The 13,154-nt window shown below is 36.9% G+C and overlaps 2 protein-coding genes across 12 annotated transcripts; one reads left to right on the forward strand and one right to left on the reverse strand.

The window, feature by feature from the left end:
- Positions 1–1,281: 1,281 nt before the first annotated feature.
- LOC106335920 lies at positions 1,282–5,699 on the forward strand. Of its 11 annotated transcripts, XM_013774603.1 has the most exons (8): positions 1,282–1,615; positions 1,723–1,818; positions 1,964–2,037; positions 2,552–2,711; positions 2,768–2,981; positions 3,357–3,488; positions 3,652–3,758; positions 4,274–5,699. In XM_013774603.1, the coding sequence occupies exon 8, from the start codon at positions 4,475–4,477 to the stop codon at positions 5,600–5,602; it is 1,128 nt and encodes a 375-aa protein (XP_013630057.1). In that variant the 5' UTR covers positions 1,282–1,615; positions 1,723–1,818; positions 1,964–2,037; positions 2,552–2,711; positions 2,768–2,981; positions 3,357–3,488; positions 3,652–3,758; positions 4,274–4,474; the 3' UTR covers positions 5,603–5,699. The 11 variants fall into 11 exon arrangements, 7 of the variants coding, with proteins under 7 accessions (XP_013630057.1, XP_013630059.1, XP_013630060.1 ...); XM_013774604.1 differs by lacking the exon at positions 1,282–1,615 and having other exon boundaries at positions 1,668–1,818; positions 2,756–2,981; XR_001268783.1 differs by having other exon boundaries at positions 1,282–2,037; positions 2,552–2,981; positions 3,642–3,758; positions 4,274–4,613; positions 4,729–5,699.
- A 72-nt stretch (positions 5,700–5,771) lies between these two features.
- Positions 5,772–8,132, reverse strand: LOC106335919. The gene is made up of 3 exons (XM_013774599.1): positions 7,921–8,132; positions 7,413–7,816; positions 5,772–7,041 (listed from the first exon to the last, which is right to left on the reverse strand). Exons 1-3 carry the CDS (start codon positions 7,966–7,968, stop codon positions 5,871–5,873), a joined length of 1,623 nt encoding a protein of 540 aa, XP_013630053.1. The 5' UTR covers positions 7,969–8,132; the 3' UTR covers positions 5,772–5,870.
- Between the last annotated feature and the right edge of the window lie 5,022 nt (positions 8,133–13,154).

The raw sequence follows: 13,154 nt of genomic DNA on the forward strand, positions 1-13,154 counted from the left end.
AACAATATTATATTTGCGTTATTTTACACCACAAGAGAACAATATTATAGTTGCATTGTTTTATAAAGTATTCCACTTGTAACCAAGAAATTTTTATATATTTTATAGTTGCCCAAAAAAAAATATTTTTATATAAGGGAAACTACATTAGATCTGCATAATTCTTTAAAGAGTTATTCTTGGGTTCACCCCCTAGGGTGAACCTTTAGGTTCACCAACCAATAGAAATTTGTCATTTTAAATTTAGTATCTTTTAATTAAGGAAACCAAATAACTTGCAATCTCACATAAGGCGGAGGCATAGAATTGATGTATTGAATCAAATAGTGGAAGTGATTACCAATTACGCACCAAAGGACTCACGAATGCAGAGGATGTCAGTCTATGTAAGTTTAAAGAAAACACATTCTTGCCAGTACAGCTCAAACATGGAAGACCACTCGCACAATTCACCCGGCTTTGGCATGGTACAAAGGCGTACGGTTTGCGAAAGCCACACCGAAATACTCTGTTTTGGCTTGGCTTGCTGTTCATGACAGGCTAGCAACATGATAACGGATGAAGAGATGGAATACAGGGACAAATGCAACATGTATTCTTTGTTTGGAACCAAATGAACGAGAAGCCACCTCTTCTTCCAATGTTTTTACTCTGAGACCATTTGGAAGCGACTTGTGGCTTGGCTTCTGGGCTCAGACTATACAGCTCTTTGGGACAATATTCTGCAAGACTCAACAAGAGATAAAACTACTTTGTTTCTTGTTCGATATGCTTTTCAAGTTACTGTTCATTCAGTTTGGAGAGAGAGAGATGGAAGAAGGCATGGTGAATCATCCACAAGTGCAATGCAGCTGGGAAAACTCATTGAAAAACAAATTTGAAACAAATCTCTACACTAAGATGGGACAGGGATACAAAGTTTGAAGGAGCCATGGTGATATGGCTATCTTCACGAGCATCAAACTCTTGATGTACTAGGGTTTATTTTATTTTGTTCATAGTGTCTTTTTTGATGCAAAAAGACACATCCATTGTAAAAAAAATATTTTGTTTAGAATAAATTTAACATTCATTCAAAAAAATATCAACCGTTTATTCGCATTTGCATTAGTGTGTTTTTATTTTCCAAATGAACTCACAAACTTTAACATTATAAACAATATTTTTATTTCTCAAAAGTGTAAAAGCAAACAGTGTTGGTAATTTTATTTCATCAACTGTGAAATCATTATAATGCGTTTTATATATTATATTCGGTTTAAAAAGTTAAAAAGAGCCAAATTAGATAATTATTTTGGTTGTGAAACTTCTCTCTCTCTCATCGTTAGGCGACCAGAAACTTCCCAAGGGGAAAAAAATATTCAATCCAAATTTTGATCAAAAATCTTCCAATCTAAGGAAATCAATCTTGTTTTTCTTCTCATAATCATCAATTACCTCTAGATCTTTGTTAAATCGAGAGTATAGTTTTGGAAAGGATTAGTTCTGAATCTCTTCAGCAGACTCAGCAACAAGAAACAGAAGGAGGCTTGGAAAAAATCAACAGCTGAAGAAAATAGAGAAGAATCTTCAAAAATCAAAAGGCGCATGAAGATCCTCCATTGGAATTGCCAAGGTTTAGGGAGCCCTTTGACAATCCCGCACCTACAAGATATCAGGAAAGTATACAAGCCTGAAATAATAATTCTCATTGAAACTAAGCATGCTGATAACTTTGTGCAGAAAGTGGTTAAAGATCTTGGGTATGAGAATTCTTTTGTTGTGTCTGCCAAAGGTAGTAGTGGCGGGTTAGTCATCATGTGGAACAAAGTGGTTAAGGTTAACTTCTTTGGTAACCCTTCTCTTAATAACACAGATATGTATATAGAAGATGGTAGCAATGTTTTCTGTTTGACTTATATATATGGGCATCCAGTTATGAAGAATAGACATGAGATGTGGGAAAGATTAATTTGTAATGCAGCTGTAGGTTTATACCAGAATCGACCAAGACTGATGCTTGGAGACTTCAATGACATCAAGGATAACAATACAGAGGTCAGAAGCATCTTTCTCTCTTTTTAGAACAATGGTCTCAGTAACAGGAGTGCATGATTTAAAATCGATAGGAGGATTTTACACTTGGAATGGGAATATATCAAAATACAACATTAGGACGAGGATAGATAGGGCTATGGCGAATTGTGAATGGTTAGACTTATATCCTACTGCCCATGTTAAGTTGCTTCCTTGGATAGGTTCAGATCACAAGCCTTTGCTTGTTGACACTGAGAGTATAAAAAGCAATAGGAAAAAACAATTCAGATATGATAATAGGTGGAGATTTGAACCTGGGGTTAAGAAGATAATTCAGGAAGTGTGGCAAAGTGAATGTGTTAGTTTGCCTCCTCAGCTTTTTTACAAAGTGTTAGTTAATTGTAGAAAAGCTCTATCTAGATGGAGAAGCCAAAATCCAAGAAACACAGAAAAGAAAATTAATCAGCTAAAGAATGAGATTGAACAAGCTTATCAGTCTTTAAATATTGATTATGCTTACATTAACATGTTGAAGGCTGAGCTAAGCTTGCAGTACCGTTTAGAAGAGGAATACTGGAGAACGAAGAGCAGAATCCAGTGGCTTCAAGCAGGTGACCGCAATACCAGGTTCTTTCACTCAAAAACCAAGCAAAGAAGAAGTTACAACAGGATCATTCACATCTCTGATGAAGAAGGTAAAATATACACAGAGATTAAGGATGTTCATTTTCAAATTCAGAAATATTTTCAGGACCTATATAGAAGTGAAGGAATCAGTATCAGTCAACACCTGCTAAATGGAATTCCAACCACCATTACAGCTGAGATCAACGACAAGTTAACCCAAGAAGTTACAGACAAGGAGATAGAGGATGCTGCTCACACTATCAATCCCGACAAATCACCAGGGCCGGATGGAATGAATGCAGGATTCTTCAGACATCATTGGGAAACCATTAAACAAGGTGTGATCTCTCATGTTAAGTATTTCTTTTCTCAAGGTCAATTAGATCCGAGGATAAACCACACTCATATATGCCTTATACCAAAGATTGATTCTCCTAATACTGTGAAAGACTACAGGCCAATAAGTCTTTCTAATGTGGCATATAAAATCGTATCAAAGATCTTGGCAGAGAGGTTAAAACCTTGGTTAAACAGTGTTATTACGGAGAATCAATCGGCTTTTATCCCTGGTAGATTGATCACTGATAACGTGCTCATAGCACATGAGCTGATGCATTCCCTGCATACAAAAAATCTGAAAACAAAATATATGGCCCTTAAGCTTGACATCTCAAAAGCATTTGATAAAGTTGAATGGGGATTTATTATTGCAGTAATGAAGCAGATGGGCTTCTGCGAAACTTGGTGCAAATGGATCCACACATGCGTGTCAACTGTTACATTTTCAGTTCTTGTGAACGGAGAGCCCTCAAAGCCCATCACGCCAACTAGAGGAATAAGACAAGGTGACCCTATTTCACCTTATCTTTACATTATATGTACTGGGGGATTATCTGCGTTAATCAAGAACAATATTAGATTGCACCTTTTACATGGATATAAAGCATCAAGAGGAGGTCCATCAATCTCCCACTTATTCTTTGCTGATGACTCTTTAGTATTTTGTAGAGCAACAGAGGAAGAATGCCAGACCCTAATGAACACGCTTAGAGAGTACCAGAGAGCCTCAGGACAAGCTGTCAATTTTAACAAATCTGCTATAACTTTTGCCAAAGGTATTTCTCAAAATATTCAAGATAATCTCATTAAGATGACAGGTATAACAAGGATAGGAGGTTTTGGGAAATACTTAGGCCTCCCTGAGAAAATAGGTCGTAAGAGAAAAGATGCCTTTGAGTACATTAAGCAAAGAATTAGAAATAAGCTTGATAGTTGGTATAATAGGTTCCTCACTCCGGCAGGGAGGGAAGTCTTACTGAAGGCAGTAATAACGGCTTTACCAACTTACACAATGACCTGTTTTCTTCTTCCAAAAGGGTTAATAAAAGAAATTACGGCTTGTATGAGGAACTTTTGGTGGTCGGGACAGAAAGATAGGCAAAAAATACCTTGGGTTAGTTGGAAGAAGATTACTGCATCAAAACAGGAGGGGGGCTTAGGGATCAGAGATTTGGAAATATTTAATTTAGCTCTGCTAGCCAAGCAAGGCTGGAGAATCCTAAGGAATCCATCCTCTTTGTTGACGAGAGTGTTGAAAGCTAAATATTTTAGGCACACTGAATTTTTGCAGGCTCCTATCTATAACACGTCAAGTTATGCATGGCGGAGCATACTGCAATCAAGAGTAATCCTCCAGGAAGGAATCAAATGGATAGTGGGAGATGGAAAGAAAATAAGAGTGTGGGAAGATAGATGGCTCCACTCTCAGCCAGCCACTCCAGCTCAAGGAGATGGTCAAAGTTCCTTCCCGCATATTGAAGTTCAAGACTTGATGCTTCAAGGAGTAAGAGAATGGAATGTGCAGTTGGTTAATAGCATAATGGGGCAGAAAGATGCAAGATATATTCTGAACATAAGATTAAGTTCAACAATGAGTCAGGATACTCCAGTTTGGAACTATACAAGTACAGGTGAGTATAGTGTTAAGTCAGGTTACCATCTATGCAATCAGTTATCCACTATTCAAAGACCAGGGCAGAAGGAGAACAGGGAACTAACGGTTGACTTAAAAAAATGTTGTTCCAGTATATGGTCATTGTCCATATCGCCAAAGATTAAAACCTTCTGGTGGAGAATAATGCATGATGGGCTTCCTGTGGCTGAGAATTTGAGAAAAAGAAACATAAAAATAGACCATGCTTGTCAAACTTGTGGAGAGCATCCTGAAACTCAAGATCACATGCTTTTTCAGTGCAGGGTGGCAAAGGAAATATGGGCGTTGGCTCCTACAAGATTTGGCAACGAAGAAGAAGTGCAGCCCCAATCTCATCAAAATGTAAGGGTGCTTATTTCGTTGGCTAAAAGAGATAAAAGAGAGCTCCTTAGCTTTTATATAGGATGGAGATTGTGGAAGATGCGAAACAACCTAGTATTTCAACGGAAGCGGGAGCACATTGTTAAAGTGATCTACGATGCGGTGAGATACTTTGAACAATGGGAAGAAGCGAACATTAAATTCAATCAGGAAGAAGGTGAGAAGATGAGAAGAAAAGGACAAAATCCCCAAGATCAAGAGACCGTACCACCATGTACCCAATATTTTTGTTGCGTTGATGCCTCTTGGAAGGATGATAAGGAGGTTGCAGGAGTTGGTTGGTCCTTACACGGTATACAAGGCAATCAACTAATACAACGCTCCTCATCTACAAACCCGACAAATACTCCGAGAGAAGCAGAAACGGAAGCGTTACGCATGGCTGTACGACAAATGCGAGCATTAGCAACCATCGTAAAGGTCCGTAACACAGAGAGTATCTCTATGGTACAGGACATTGTAGATACTTCAAAAACAAATGGATTTACCTTTACTTATGTACCTAGAAGTAGTGTGATGTTGGTAGATGAATTAGCCAAAAAAGCTAGATGTAACAACCAAAACTATGTAATCACTTGGTTTTAATATATATATATAAATAGGTTGACAAAAAAAAAAAAAAAAAGATAATTATTTTGGTTTACAAAATGTTCAATCGAAATCGAACCAAACAAAACTCTCATCATATCTTAGGAGACGTTTTTGTCGTGTAGGCAGAGAGCATAAACAAACAAGAAACAAAGCTCCAAAACTCTCGGGGCAGACAATATTCTCATTATCCATGATTTTATCCAATGTGATCTGTCTTTTCTTTTGTACAATCTCCAGAATCAATAATAAGAACGAAAGAAACTCAGCAACTAAGCGCTTCGTATTTAACCGGAATCGGTTGGTTAAACCCGGTTCGTGCAATCAAATTCCCAACCACCGTTAAATCTCTACAAAACACTCCTTTCACCACACTCGCTCTAATCGGCGTTTCAATGTTATTGCTCCGATGAATTTCCGTTGCAGCGGCGGCGGCAGCAGCTTTACGTTGCTTCTCAGCCTCTTGTTCCGTTGCAATGTTACTTGTCACGACGGAGTAGCCTCTCTGGATCAATCTGTATAGTAATAGAGTTGACATTCTAGCCCGATCCTTAACCGAATCTAATTCTTCCTCGCCCTCGGTTAACTCAAACCGGTCAATAAACGACATTGATCTCTCCGGTTTATGCTTTAAATTAAGCAACAAGTAAGCTCGATCAAGCTCCGATCTCGAGCAATCGCGTCTGATTCCCATCAGAGCGTAGTAATCAACGTTCCCGGTTTCACCCCTCGCGATCTTCTCCTTCAACTGCTGAGTTTTCGACGTCAAAACACATAGTTTCCCGGGTATCTCTCTGTACCGGACGTTGTGGCGTTTCCAAACCGGACCGGGAAGTTTCCGGTCACGTAAAATCGAGTTGTAAAGAAGCTTCAAGTGTTCCAAATCGTGAAGCGAGTCAGGGAAACACCGTACGGACTCGAGCAGCGCGGCTCGAGTTTCCAACGCTTGGAGGCACGACGGCTCCAACGCCAGCGTTTTGTTGCAATCGGCGATGGACTCCGCGATCCTCCCGGCGGATCTGTTCGCCGAGGCCCGGTGCATGAAGCACTCGGCGAGGAATCCCTGCGGCACGGCGCGGCGGCTGTCTAGGATCTTGGAGAAGTGGCGGATCGATTCGGAGTAGAGTCCGGCGTCTAGAGCCGCGAGCGCGGCGGCGCGGCGGCGTAAGAGGAGCTTAATGTGAGATAGCATGTGAGCGACGCTTTCGGATTCGGTTAGCGATCGCGGCTGGGAGGAGGAAGAGACGACGACGGAGGAAGGAGGAGGAGGAGAGGATCCGCCGTGCGCGGGGGAGAAGAGGATGAAGCTGTCGTCGGACAAGGAGATGCTCTGACGGCGGAACGCGGCGGTGGCTAACCGTTTACCGGTTTGGAGAAGGACCATCGCGTCCTCCATAAGACCTAGGTGGCAACAAGCTTGCCCAAGAACTAAATATCTGTAACAGAAAACAAAAGATCCGAATCAAAACCGGGTCAACCGGGTCGGGTCATTTCAATTAACCAACAACAAGCTTGACCAAGAACTAACTATATGTAACAGAAAACAAAAGATCCGAATCAAAACCAGGTCAACCGGGTCGGGTCATTTCAATTAACCAACAACAAGCTTGACCAAGAACTAAATATATGTAACAGAAAACAAAAGATCCGAATCAAAACCAGGTCAACCGGGTCGGGTCATTTCAATTAACCAACAACAAGCTTGACCAAGAACTAAATATATGTAACAGAAAACAAAAGATCCGAATCAAAACCGGGTCAACCGGGTCGGGTCATTTCAATTAACCAACGGGTCAAATTTTTTTACCTCCATTGCCCTTGTTCGCTGCAGTTTTTACTGAGCCCAGCCATGACTTTCTTCTTGAGATCAGAAACAGAGAAGCATTTAAAAGACGAGTCACCGCCGTGACTCGGCAAATCGTTCAGGAGGTTGACCGATTCACGAGACGAGTGCGTGGAAGAGAGCTCCGACGAACCGATGCCGGAGTCTTCGCCGGAGAATTTAAGGCTCGGGATGTAATCGTGGAGCATATCAGCGACGTCTTTGAATCGACGGAGGTAGAGAAGCGATCTGGCTTTGAGCTCGAGAGCGAGTTCGTAGCGAGGAGAGACGGAGAGAGCAGACTCGAGAAGGCTTAGAGCTGATTCGACGTCGTTTGGATCTTTGCTCGCTATTAAATTCTTTGCTTCCTTCATGTATTTGTCAACGATCTGGTTAAAAAAAGACAAGAACGTTGCACGAAGACAGTATCCATTAGATTGATCTGGGATTTGTCTGAAAATTGGAGAAGAATAAGAAGAAGAAGAACACAAACCTTCTTGTTGCGGAGCCACCAGTGCTTCTTCTCGCCGTAGACCGCCATTGCCGTAACTTGGAGTCTTCGTGAAACAATCAACTTTATCTCTCGATCCGGGAAATTAAATAAATAATGAATATATATATATACACAGCGAAACTAAAAAAAAATGTCAGAGAGAGAAGAGAGAGGAAAGAAATAGTGGACAACACGAGAGGAGAGAGAGAGATGGATTTTGAAAATCATGTGAAGAGTTGAAGTGTCTTAAATACGGAAGAGAGTTGTGTAATAGAAGATGAACACTGGAATGACGGATTTGCCCCATGTACGAAGCTCTTTGGATCCCCTCGAGGGTTCCAAGCTGGCACAATGCAGAAGCACACTATTGCTTAGCCATTAGCCTAATGATTCCACCCTCATTCATTATTTCCTAAAATACATAATAGTATTAAGTATTAACTATACATTTTCGTTTTTTTCACGATAGAAACAAAATATTTTTTTGAAAAAAAGACTGATTTTTTAATAACTATTGAAGTTAAAATATAAATTAATAATGTTGAAATATAAATCAAATTTTTTTTTGAAATAAAAAATGTTATGTTAAAAATTATTATTTCTGCGCATGGCGCATGAAAACTCCTAGTAATCCTATATAAATAGTGTGTACCTTAGATGTGTGCACGGTTTACGTTTTTCTATTGTGACTTCAAGATCCATAACGTTTCTAAAGCATGTTTTTGGATTTGATTTTTTTTTTTTTTTTTTTTTTTTTTTTTATGATCCTGGTATCCGGAGCCTCGAGAAGATCTGACTAGCGCCAATGACCGTCCACCGGAGCTTAGCCGGAGAGCCCGTCGAGGCATCCAGAAAAGCTGGTGATCACCCCATGTAAATCCCATAAGTGGTCACATGTTAGTAGGCTTCTCCGTATTTAGTCTGAAAGTTCCTCAAGATAATCACCTTCCAGCATCATTTGAACCCATGATTTTCCAGGTTGAGTTTAACCACTGGACCCTCAAGATAATCACCTCCCAACACACTGTTATCATTTTATATTTTTGCAATCTTAACAATTTTTTGTATATAGTGACAACTTCTAAATGGTTGCATGAATTAAACAATGTTACATTTCGGGTTTTTTAATTTAATAATCACCACAAATCTCATTCAAAGCCAAAATACTCGCTTATAATAATTTCTGTTTGTGGTAAAATAAGTGACCAATTGATTGCTGGATGAACGAGTTAAACACCACAAAATCATTTCTCGTAAGCCACAAGACTCATGCTAGTTTTATACTAATTGTTTTTTTTTTGTCAATTCTAATTGGTTGTTACTTGTTCTATTTCAGCAGTTTATGGTTTTTATTTGTTGATATTTTCTTAACTGGAGGAAAAGCTTTCGGCTTTATTTAATCGCAATTTAACTTTTCAATGAATGCACATGTATTATTTATATGGGTACAAGATAGATCAAAAGATGACCTGCTTTGGTTGGCTTTAAAGTCTCTCTCTAAGACAAAAGTAAAATTTTAAATTTGTAGAACGTGACCCTCAATTTTTAGTCGTGTGGAGGAGTAATTAGTATTAGATGAGTAGTAGAAAATAAACACATGATTATCTGTAGATGAAAATAAATTGAAATATGAATGAATTAAGGTACCAAAATTGTACTTACTAGTATTCATCAAAAAACCTATATATAGTGAGCTTTTTCTATATTTGTAGATGTATATAAAAAGTAAATATATACAATAAATTTTCAAAGGTACAAAAGTAAATGTTCTCCAACTAACAAGTTTGCTTTTTGCAGTTGCTGCTGATATCTCATGCACGCAACAATTATACCGCTCGAGGTTGGACGCAATAAATTTTCAAACCTTTTTTCTTAATTAAGAGTGAAAATTTATAATAGGTGAAAATAAAATAAAATTATAAATTTGTGTGTTGGTATTATTTTTACATAAATTGAGAGTCTTACACCATATATGTATTTAGTTTTAAAACTATAGCCGTTAATATTTTTCTAATAACTGCACATAAAATAGAAAAGTGTTAAATCCTGTAATATTATTGATAACCCATCGGCTAAGGGCAATTTGTGCACTTTGTTAGCTTTCTCCACACATGACAGTACCATTTTTTTTTGTCAAATAACAATACCATTAACCCCATGACAAAAGAAAAAACATATTTTCAACAAGGTATTTAAATCCTTTTGCCTTTGAAATTTGTGTAATGAAATGTTAATAAGAAATATAGGTAATGAACCTTTGTGATAAAAAAAGTATATAATAAATATAGCTTCAGTTGATTAAATTGTTTTGACGAAATGAAAATAAATTAACTACATTATACTTTTGCTGACAGAAAATAAAAAGTAATTCAATAATAAGAAGGAAATAGTTGCGTTAAAGCCAAGAATATCTTCAACGTGGCATTCTCATACACGACGAGATCACTAAATAATTTACAAGGATAAATAATACTATAAACTAAAATATTCCATCACAAAGAAATCGATAATGTTTTTATTTAAAAGATGACGGGAATAAAGTGAACAAAAGAAAATAGAAAGGAGGGGGGGGGGGAGAATATTTTTACCATCATTTGATGAGAAGACAGATCTCATGGAATGCGTCATTGCTTATTAGTTAACTTATATATTATTTAGAGCCTAATGATTCTATTAAAATTGACTTTTGTTTAATTTTTGGGTATAAATCAATATTGACTTGGTCTTTTATGTTTATACACCTCCCTTTCTTAAGACTTTATATAGTTTTGATGGGGTGTAATTACAATAAAAAAAGAGTTTAACTATTGAGTCGCTTCAAGGAGTAGTTTTACGGCCTAGTGAAGCAGTGATGACCTGAACCTACTTTTGTTAAATTTATTTCTGCACATTGTAACGATTTTAAACCAAAACCTATTTCGGCAGAGAGTTCCATGTAAAACGAGCTTGTTATGTACCACGAGACATTTGTAGTTTCCTTTTATTAAGTAATGAAGTAGCCGTTCACAAAAAAAAATCACCACGAGACAAATAATTATATGAAGCATGCTCTTATTTCGTAAACTCAAAATAAAACAATTAAGAGATTATTAGTTTTTTTTTTTAACACTGAAAGTTTCGTTCATATTTGATGGTTTAAAACCCAATCAAGGACAAAGCCTCAACAAAAGTACGTAGATTATGAACTAGGGGACAAAATGAAACCCCAAAAAGCCAAATAAAGAGAAAGCACCTACCAATAGGTAGTATTACACCTCAACATAGGAGAGAGCAAAAGAAACTAAAAGGTATCAAACCCTGACTCCTGCGAGATCAAGGTCTGAAGCCAAGAGGGGCCACCAGAGCCAATATAAGACTGCAGCCGTTGATCCCTTGTCACACTATTCGCAATAAAAGAGGCCACTTTATTACTCTCATCAAGTACAAGTTCTGTACACCACTCAGAGAATCCATGGAAGAGCTGAGTGATCCTAAACACCATGAGATTTGTACCAGGAGACGAGTTAAGACGGAAAGCCTCTCTTAGGTAAGGCGAAGAAGATTCGAAGATAACTTTTTCAATTCGCAGATTAGCCATGTCTTCCAAAGTCCATAACAGAGAGCAAAGATCAGCCTCCAATGGATTAGGTAAGCGAGGAAAGGATCGTATGCTGTGGAAAATGGCTTTGCCATAGCCATCCCTTACTATCCAAGCTCCACCACATACACTTGTATAGTCAATCTTATGAGCTAACTATATAATTATTGGTCAATCAAATACAAGAGCTCTAGGTATATGATTCGATTCCCTTGCATTGCATGCACCAACAATTCTCTTCGGAACATGTTTTTTATTCTGAGAAAGTTAACAAATAACAATGACCGATAATTTTTAAAAAATAATGACCGATAATTGTGGTATTCACAAAATTATTATTATATACAGTATGTATATCTCATATCCTAGGAATAATAAATAATTGTTGTATTATAATAAATATTTAGGAATGAGTTTCTATTATGAAGTCTTGAATTGGGCTCCAGTACATGAAAAGGTCCAGCAAAGATTACATAATTGCAAAATAACATGACAAGTGCAAAATAACATGACAAGTGCAAAATAACATGACAAGTTCTATATGTATTAAAGAGTCTGCTTTGGTTTCATTCTATACAGACATGTATTCACAGCTCAGGTTTCCAGCTCTTAACCTCATTTCCATTTCTTTTTACTTTACTATTATGTATTTATTTGCTTTATTTTATGTGTCTTGGTATGTTGTGATCCGATGATTTCCAGAGTAGTTCGTGGTTAAATTGGCTGTAATTGACTAGCAATTTTGATTTAGTTTAGTTTTGTGGATATTGTGTTTACAGTTACAGTACTCCATATAAATATATTTGGACAACTACAGTACTCCGTATATATTTATCATTTTCTCCTAGTAGTTACTTAATTAATAATTAAATATGCATCTCTATCGTAATTATTTTGTCTTCTTGATGTACAGCTAAGGCTGCTAGTTCGTGTTGGTGTGCACATAATAGAAGATCCATAACGAAATATATTACTAAGAAAAATTGTGACATGAAACATAATGGTGGTTTTTTTTGGTAAACATAATGGTGGGTTTCTAAATTTATTATATAAATTTACATCAAATTAAAAATGTTGGACACAAAGTGCCGAGTTAGAGAGCGAGTCATTAATGTGTCAAGTGGGCAAACACATGTTGTGTTTTATAATACAAACATTAGGATAAGACCTGCGCCTTGCGCATGGTGAATTTATTTATATATATTATCGATAGTTTTTTTTTATATATGTGATCATTTTACTTATATATATAAAATATTTTTTGTTGTTATTATATAATTTTTTCCGATGGATCGGATCAATTTTTATTAAAAATAATGGAACAAAACTATAATTAATACATCATGGGTTGATCGGATTGGACATTAAACAAATTATAGCATAAAAACCTTATTTTTTCCATCGAACACATTCTTGAAAAAAGTGAACAATATTGTTTTCCCAGTTGAATAATTTTGACTTTTATCTTCTATATGGTTTTGAAAGCTTCCAAATCAACCATCGAATTGATACATGTCATTTTAATGTTTTTAGTCGTATACTTAAGGAAAACTTACATTTTTGTAATGTAAAGTTGTTTTAAAAAATTCAAAATATAACATATAAGAAAAAATCTAACATATAAGGTGTCCTCATTTTTGTATTTTAAAGTCGTTTT

The sequence above is a fragment of the Brassica oleracea genome, chromosome C3 (assembly GCF_000695525.1).
Source record: "Brassica oleracea var. oleracea cultivar TO1000 chromosome C3, BOL, whole genome shotgun sequence".
In the NCBI taxonomy this organism is placed as follows: domain Eukaryota; kingdom Viridiplantae; phylum Streptophyta; class Magnoliopsida; order Brassicales; family Brassicaceae; genus Brassica; species Brassica oleracea.